General features: G+C 39.2%; 1 protein-coding gene across 1 annotated transcript in view; it reads left to right on the top strand.

The window, feature by feature from the left end:
• The first annotated feature begins 631 nt into the window (after window positions 1-631).
• LOC140235188 (uncharacterized) overlaps window positions 632-8,957 on the top strand; it is a 75,674-nt gene continuing 67,348 nt past the window's right edge. The window contains exons 1-7 of the mRNA XM_072315257.1: window positions 632-723; window positions 1,099-1,315; window positions 1,604-1,640; window positions 3,029-3,105; window positions 3,646-3,754; window positions 4,802-4,926; window positions 6,558-6,716. Of these exons, the coding sequence (XP_072171358.1) occupies window positions 632-723; window positions 1,099-1,315; window positions 1,604-1,640; window positions 3,029-3,105; window positions 3,646-3,754; window positions 4,802-4,926; window positions 6,558-6,716 (816 nt within the window). The remainder of the gene's footprint in view (window positions 724-1,098; window positions 1,316-1,603; window positions 1,641-3,028; window positions 3,106-3,645; window positions 3,755-4,801; window positions 4,927-6,557; window positions 6,717-8,957) is intronic.

Here is an 8,957-nt window from a genome sequence, read left to right as displayed (position 1 = left end):
GGAATCCAATCACTACACAATGGGTTTTTGACTATTTTGGTAGCAAAATCCAGGCAAAGCTTGTTTCGCCTGTTTCTGAGCTTATCGAAGGAACAAATTTTAAGTGCTTCATTATTATTGTCGCCTAGTATTATCCTGCAAGACCGTTTTTGAATGACTTCAAGGAGATCACTTCCTTCTTTTGTTAAGCTGCCACTGAAAACAGGTGCTCCATATTCAAGTATAGGTCGGATGTATCCACAATAGACTGTGATCATGTCACGCAATGGCAATCTGTGTCTTTTCAGACACCTCAGCATGTACAGTTTTTTGTTACACAGTTTCAGTATGTCAGATCATATGGGAATCCCATTTCAGGTTTGATTGAATGGTGATGCCCAATACTTTGGTTTTGTCAACTGTATTGAGAATCTTGTTGCCTATTGAAAGAGGGATTGAAATTGCCGGGTTTCTGGAGAAACATACTGTCATAACTTCACATTTTGGGGGATTTAAAGTCATGTTATTGCGAAGAGACCATTCATGAAAGTCATTATGAGTTAAACAGAGTATGATTTGTGTTTCTTTTAAAAGAATCGAGAACTACAAATGTCACATTCTCTTCTTCTTTTTTTTTTGTATTCAAAAGGTAATGGTCTGTCTGTTTGCTCCGCAGGATGAACTGACAAGACTGACTGAAACATTGGCCGACGAATCGAGCTCGAGGCAAATTCTACGAGAGGAGTGAGTAGACTGGACGCCGAATGTGTGACACAATAATAGTTGTCATGTCGTTCCCAATATCTTCGAATATTTTTGCTTTGTGTTAACTATACAAGCAGGGAGGTCTCTCCCACCCCTTGGTACAAGTGTATACATACTGAATTGTTTTAAAAAGTTGGGATTTGTGTGTTAGTTTATGGTAGCTAAACTACAAAAGTCGGATAACATCAAACCTGTCTACAGCGGCCACCCAAGGGAGACGCAAAGAGAGGCCGGTATAGACAGGGGTGGCCGCTGTAGACAGCTTATCTGACATATCCTGTGCATTGCATACTGTTATCATGCATCATCGTCATCTATAAGTACTTACCTGTAAAAACTTCAATTTTTTGACAGACTGGACGCGTCAAGAAAGCTCTGTTGCGAGTTATATGAGCACCTGCTAACTGAGAGGACTGCGAAGCGCAGATCTCATGATATTGACGAGGTCGAGCGCCATCTGTTGCCAGAAAATTTCCAATATTCGCTGTCGGATGCTGCTGTCCAGACGGATGAATATGCCGCGCCAAATTCACAACTAAATTCGACGAAATCAAAGCTGTGTGCGTCAACTGTAAGTTCCTTATACCATCTTCCTGATGTAGTGAATTGAAATTGTATTAGATATAAGTCTAAATCGTAGAATAAACGACAGTTAACGTTGCAGTGCAATTTTTGTCAAGTAGTTGTAGAGTGTCTAACGTTAGCTAGTCCATGAATGAATGAATGATGCACGTAGACCTACCCCATATCGCACGGTCCCTTGTATTGGAAAATTTGTTATGTAGTGTCGATAGACAAGCAATTTTCTACATGTAGATATCCATCAATACCATTTTCATGTGATTTCTTTTAGATACAGGATCATGAATGCAGTGGCGAGCTCAACCAGACACAAAGTAAGTGAAGTACCTTGGGAGCTTCCTGCATTTCAGTAGTCTTCTACTTGTTCATATCGAATATCAAAAGTTTCTATTTACAATTTTACATTATTTTTATACATAACCTTACTGGTACCATGTATGTGGTACGGTAGATCTAACGTTAGTCGGTACCAGTATTTAGAGTAGAACAGTCTAGGCCCTGATAAAAGCCCCAATTTTCGGCCGGCCTCTAAAATCCGGACACTTATCTGCTTATCACTTTATATCACAAGCCAGCAAATTCTAGAAACTACTGTCACAACACACGCATATCACATTGTTTCACATACTGGCACACTCGTCCACCACAAGAAAGTGCCTTAGTCACCTAAAAAAAATCCATCTAAAATCCCAAATTTTGCTGTCAAAAATGCAAAATCGCCGTAACATTTTCAAAGCGTGCACAAATTAGTTCCCGTGTAAAGAATTGGGGTCGCCAAAAGAGCGCCAAAAATTGAAAAATTACACCGTTCTGTTGTGAGATTTTTCGCTTAACGCAAGCTCAGAGTGTACAATTAATGGTATCCTCAAATTCACAAAAGAAAAACAAAATCTCCGTACGTGCCGATGCAGTAAATAAATGTACAGGGGCTGGATGCAAGTGCAGAGTCACCAAAATTCGGACACAAACGGACGCTGCAACGTCCCCGATGCAACCTTGCGCCAACAAGGTCTGGCTCGCGCTCATTTTTCAGCGGCCTTGTACATGTATGCGTAATGGCATTGTGTGTGTGTCCGAATATTGGGGAATTGACAAGATGATAATATTTGTCGATTCTGTGAAATCTTATGATGTATTTAACAAAACCAATATTGGGAAAAAGTAGGTTGATATATTTAACATACATTATTATAAGTATGATTTTGTAGAGTATTATTTGAGTTGAACAGATATTGCAAAAAAAGCTTTAAAAGTGTCCGAAAATTTGACTTTGTATTACAATAGCAGTATGTACAAGTTTATAAGTATCACTTCTGTATCACTCTTGATTGCAAGTATCAATGCAGAGGAAAATCAAAGAATTGATGAATGTTATGTGCAACACTAGTAAGAAGTGACAAAACCCTTACAAGTGTAATATAGGCAAATGCTGAAAGGTTCTCTCCCTGAGAACATATTTGAAGTCATTGTACTGCATAGCTGTCTGTACCTATGTTTTGTTGTTTTTCTACTGAGAAAACTCCGTGAACAAATTAAACAAACAAACTTGCACCATCTGTTTAAGTGCAACCAAATGTGTGCATGTGTGAAGTGTGTTTTACTATTGTTTGACAACTATGAACATAAACATGACTTTGCAGACTGATCAAAATACTGTAATCTAATACAATGGCTTTTTCGTGCCTTGACTTCCTTGATGCAGATGGACCAAGATCAGACCTGTATCTGTTCAAACTATTGGAAGAGTATCAAGAGACACAGAAGCACATGGAAACTCAGGTAAAGATATTAAATTCTGCTTACTCATGCAACAAAACTGACCTTTATGAGTAGCGGGGTATTTATCTATTGACTCATAGCTTCTTTGTAGCAGGAGATTCTTCATCATTGTAAGTTCCAATAATGGCATTTACCGTGGCAGCGGTCAGGAAACAAAAAATTTTCCTGAAACTCCAAACTGATCACTCATATTAAAAGTGTATCCATGGTAAAACTTGCTTTAACTGTACCTTTTCAGTGGGATCCCCAAAAAGTATGTTCAAACATGTGTTACCCCCAGAATCTTCATAGTAATGTTTATGTGGAAGACATTTAAAGCTATTGTCTGATTGAGAAATGCACAAATGATGCTTGATAGGTGTCATTTCATATAAAAGATGTTTCTTTGGTTTTGTTTGTGTTTTATTTCTTTGTTTTATTTTATTTTATTATTATTATTATTTTTTTTTTTGGGGGGGGGGGGTTGTCAGGAAAAGGGAGCATTCCTGTTTACAAATGAAATTGATGTGCTTAATTTATAATCTTTTTACTTGTTCTCAGCTGAAGAACCTCAGCCTGCAGTGCAGAGACAAAGATGCCAGCTTGAAGGAAACCAAGGAAAAGTTGGTCGGCCACATCAGACTCAACTCCTTACTGCAGTCAGATAAGGGTTAGTGACGTTCCAAAGTGTGGGATAAGTTCTATGATGCATTCACATCAGTGGTCGTTTCAACAGACCAGGTCCTAGTGAGATGGGCTAGTTGACACCTGGTGCCTCTTTAGTCAATTTCATACACTGTTTTCAGTTCATCCATTTCATGTTGCTTTTTTTTGGACAAAATTTCAGTTAGATGAATTCTGGCAAACTGTTTAGTAGAGAGCTAATAGCCTTTCCTTGAAATCCATAATTTTTCATTATGACACAATTTTTACCTCCAAAAAGGAAGAAGGTTATGTTTTCATTGGCGTTGGTATATTTGTTTGTCTGTGTGCAAAATAACTCAAAAGAAGCTGTGAACGGATTTGAATGTAACTTCCAGAAAAAAAAAAAAATGATAATGACTCAAGGAACAAATGATTGAATTTTGGTAGTGATCTGGGAATTTTTGTGGATTTTTGAACAATTTTTTAATCTTTCGGCATAGGTTCAATGAACTTGAGAGTTTAAGCTGCGAGAAGGTTTACATTTATCTCTATGCATGCGAAAAGCATGTGCTCTGCTCAAGGGGCTAGGCAGCTGGAAGCTAATGACATAAACAAAAAGCTTTTATATGCGGAAATTGAGTGATTTGCATCATGCGTGTATTTTATGGAAATGAGCTGCTTGGCGGAGGTCTATGCTGTCTGAGTGCTTTCCGATTATGGTATGAAACTGTGAGTTCATGATCATCATCACTCAAAATCATGAAAATGGTACCATTTGAAGTTGATCAATTTGAAAATATTACTGTCTCACAGTGCATTTGGTTTTCTTTTTATTTGATAGAATCAGTTCTATGCAGTGTTTTTGACATGGTTTCCAGTACTGCTAGCTGGTATCGCAGATTTTTCCATTTGTAGGTCATTTAGCTGCAAAGTCATTCTGCTTTGAAGTACCTTTGAAGTACCTTTGGCACAGTTTGAATAACTTCTTATCATCTGAGTTGACAATGTGCGACTGCTGGCTCTGGGGACTGAAAAATACCTCTTACCTCGAATCTGATCGCTCGAATTTCAGCATGTCTGGAGGACACCGTCTCACGGCTGAGAGACGAAGTGCAGTCATGTGACCGTCTTGTCGCGCAGTGTGAAGGGGCGCTGAGAGAGAAGGAGGGAGAGATCAAAGATCTCCAAGAGATTAAGGTTAGGAGGGAGAATGATCCCAAGGCCTTTCATTGCTACAGAAAAGTCTCCCTTTCCTGTTCTTATGTAAGATTGACCTAGAGGTGCTTCACAATACATTTTGATAATTGATCAGGGCCCTGTGGCATAAAACTGTGGTAACTTTAGACTCAATGGTAGCTAGGTAATCAGTGGTAACCATCATTGCAACACTATTCCAAAGCCAATCAAAGCAGCAATTTCTGGTGGTTACCTCTGATCGGATTGCCAAGTTACCATTGATTGTAATGTTGCAATAGTCTTATGCAGGAGATCCCAGATTAATGTTTCCCATTTATATTTCCAAAAAATACAGTTTATGTGTTAATAATTTCACCATCTTATGTCAGTCTGTACCCTATCAAGACCTTGAATTTTAGATAAGTTGCTGTGAGTCCAATATCATCCTAAGTGGGCAATCCTTTGACAAATGTTAATGGTTGCCATGGATACCTTTGTGGAGAGAGGCTGGAAGGATGACCTAGTGACAGGAGCATCTAGTTACCTGTTATCCTGTGATAACCAACAAAATGATGTGCTCCATGTATTTGAATACATTACAAAACAGCTCCATGGCAGTCTCTCACAGGGTGGCATGGCCGATTAAAATACTCTATCACTGATCACAGGCAAAAAAAGACAAACAGGAATCCCAAAAACCCTCTGTTGGGTTGAAAAACAGCCATCTGGCTGAGCCCAGTACCATGACAAAAATGAAATGAAATGGTTGCCGTGATATCTATTTCATGATGGTATTTTGTTGGTTATAGGTTGTTCTAACAGTACATCCAGTGGGCTGAATTCACAGTTAGCTTGAATCTAGCCCATGGTTTAAATGGGATTCGTGGTCTTCACATGCTCTTGTGAACATGCATTAGATATTGGATGTATGTTGGCATACACGACATGTGATACAAATTTACACAATTGAAATTTGCGTAATTTGTGTACTAGATTTAAACTACCTTTTCAAATTCCAGCCATTGAGGTAAGAATAGAGTGATATGCCTGCTGCATGTGTGATAAAGTGATAGTGCCCAACTCTGAGCATGTCAAAGGATAATTCAAACTGTAATCAGAGTTGGCCCTAAAGCAGGGCTCTACACTAACTTTTTCTTTTCTTTTTTTTTTTTTTTTTCAATGGTGGCCTGTCTGGGCCACCAATATCTTTAAATTTCAAAAAGTGGTGGCTCAAAAAGAAAATGTATTCCCCTGAAATAATGGGAAACCTAATGATGGATTTTGAATCCTAGTTGCCCAATCATGGGCCACAAAAAGATAACCTTTTTTAAAACCTGGTGCCCCTGGCCCACCGGGCTACCACTAATGTTGAGCCCTGCCTAAGACATCAAGTGTGACTTTAATTTTGTTTTTATAGTCTGCTTTCCTCTGAAATGTTATATCATCTTTCTGCTACCTGTAGGTACTTATTTATTCAGTTACCGTTTCACTGTAATCATGTGAATGTATGGTACATTACCGCATGGTTCCTAATCTTGTGCCTCAGGGGCCCTGTCTCTCCACAAAGAGAGGCCCAGGGCCTCGTGGGAATCGAATGGTGGAAGTGATGGATGGAAGCGATATTGAGCTGTTCTTCACGTTTCCTTCCGCAGTTTGAGCTGGAGCGGCGAGTGGCGGAATTTGAGTTCAAGGAGGCCGAGCTGCAGAAGATGGCCTCCAGCCTGCAGGATGACATCGGGGACCTCGCCGCGGAGAGGAAGCGGCTGCGGAAGTGTGTCAAGAAGGCATCCCGTCAACCATCTCACCAGCAGGTAGGCAGAGTCCTCCTAGCTCATTCTTCTTTTTCTTCTTCAGTAATACTGTCAAACACCCCAATGCAGGGGCCACCCAGACAAGGGGTATGTAAATGTTGGTGGTGCAGTTAGAAGTTAATTGCTTTGCTCTTGGATTCTGTGGAAAACTGCTGTATTGAAAGTATCTTTGTTTGTTTCATATCTGTTCTTATTTTTTATTCTTGAAATTATTGGTTTTTATGTGAGGATTGTGTCTTTGTTTTATGGCATTGATGAATAGAAATCATCCTATAACCAGCAACAAAACTAATTGCATCACCAGGAAAAGATAAATGGAATTAAATCAAAACATGCTGTTGGTTCACAAGCGTAAACACATAGGCTTCAGTAATTTCTTGTCATTACTAAGTGTTCTTCTTTAATAGGATAGTGTGATGAAATAGGATGATTTTCTTGGTTTTGATTGCACTAACTTCGTGTACAAGTCATGAAGTGTTTTGCATTAGTGCAGTGAAATTAAAATGAGTTTCCATCTTGGTTTTGCTACAAGTTTTGCATGACATAGTTCTCTGTGGATGTAGGCAAAACAGTTGATATGTGTTTGTATGAGTGTGTATTTATGTGCCTGTGTGTGCTTTAATAAGAGCAAATCATTTCTATCATCAGCTATAAACAGGATTGTTTTTTCCCCATTAAAGAAACAAAACAAAAGTACTAACTGCAGTGAAAACTTATCGAGCATTGCACATAGGGTGCATGACTCGATCGTATTTGATGCATCACACGTTACCCCGGGGTACCACATCGTATAGTGCCACCTCACGTCCACTCGAGGACAGCCGCAGAGAAATGCATGCACTGTGTGTGCGTGTACATAGTCATTCCCATGCCACTGAATGTTATACTATGCATGCATGGTACGCTGTGCTAGCAATAGCGCGTGCTTCAGTGCAATGCAATGCAGTGCAGTGCATTGGCTAGCGCTTGCTAGCTCCAGCACCAAAATAATTTCCTACTTATGGCTACCCAGGGTACAACCTTTAAAAAAAAATTCAACAAAGTGGCTGATTTTTATTTCGTACCCCGGGATACCATTTATGTCATCATTTAATGTCAGTGACACATGTGTAGATTGTACTATAGATACTGTACAATCACCAAGAATGTTAGGTCTGGATAGTATGTAAGTTTTCTATTATTTTTGTATTTATATTTGTTGTGTTGCTGAAAATTCAGCCTGCAATGGAGTCCTTTGAATGAAAAGTTGCAGTGTCAAATTTTCTTTGTCTCCTAATCACATGGACGCAATTACAGAGTGATGGTATAAGCAAAGACACAGAATTCATCAAGCTCATTGGGGTCATATCTTGTAAACAGACGTTTAACCCATTGAAGACAGACTGATATTCCAATAGCATGCATTCTCCATTCACCCCAGCTCGAGAATACTGGGCACTAGTCTTCAACGGGATCAGTAACAGTACATGTCGAAATTACAAAAATTAACATTGACTAGAGTGCATCAGCGTGAAATATGAGTTTGCGTGACCCCGATATAGAATAAGGTACAAGCCAGCTTTTCACAGTTTTCTTCCATTTTTAGAAATTTGGGCAATGTTTTAATGTTTGCAGCAGCAGCAGAAATAATTACAAGACGAGACAATTGGGCTCTTGTGTACCCTTCATCCATTACATGTCGTGAGAACTTCTGTGCCATTTAAAAGCAAAGCTGAAAACAGATGAATTAGTGAATTTATAAGTAGATTTATGAGAGAAACTATGGCTTTACTCATTTATCTATAGACTGTTTATTTCTTATGTTGTTCCTTCGTTTGTTCATTTGATTATTGTTATCTAAGACCTACTCTGCAAAGCTTTACTGCAACTTACGCCATGCATCAAAAAGACAGTTCGTTTAAAACTCAATAAAAGTTTTGAGTGAAGATAGCATGGTTTAGGTTCTAATTACTCACCCCCACATCCCCCCCCCATTTTCAGTAAATGTGTTTGGCAAACAGTCTTTAATGAGTTTACCACTGATGATCACTGGTCTTTGCCTGTGGCTAGATGCTGTGTGCCACGTGAGTGCTGAAGTGTTAGCACCTATTATTCAAGCCTCCACACAAGTGTGTCCTTGTTTTTGCCCTTAAACTCCCATGAACCCTCTCTGTGTGGTAGTTTTGTCTACCAGTAACAATATTCTGTGCAAGTTCTCATCTGTCACAGACATTTGAGCCAGACATGTCAAGGAACCTTCTT

This window comes from Diadema setosum, chromosome 1 (genome assembly GCF_964275005.1).
Source record: "Diadema setosum chromosome 1, eeDiaSeto1, whole genome shotgun sequence".
Classification (NCBI taxonomy): Eukaryota; Metazoa; Echinodermata; class Echinoidea; order Diadematoida; family Diadematidae; genus Diadema; species Diadema setosum.
Note: the sequence above shows the minus strand (reverse complement) of the source record. Positions and strands in the feature narration are given on the sequence as shown.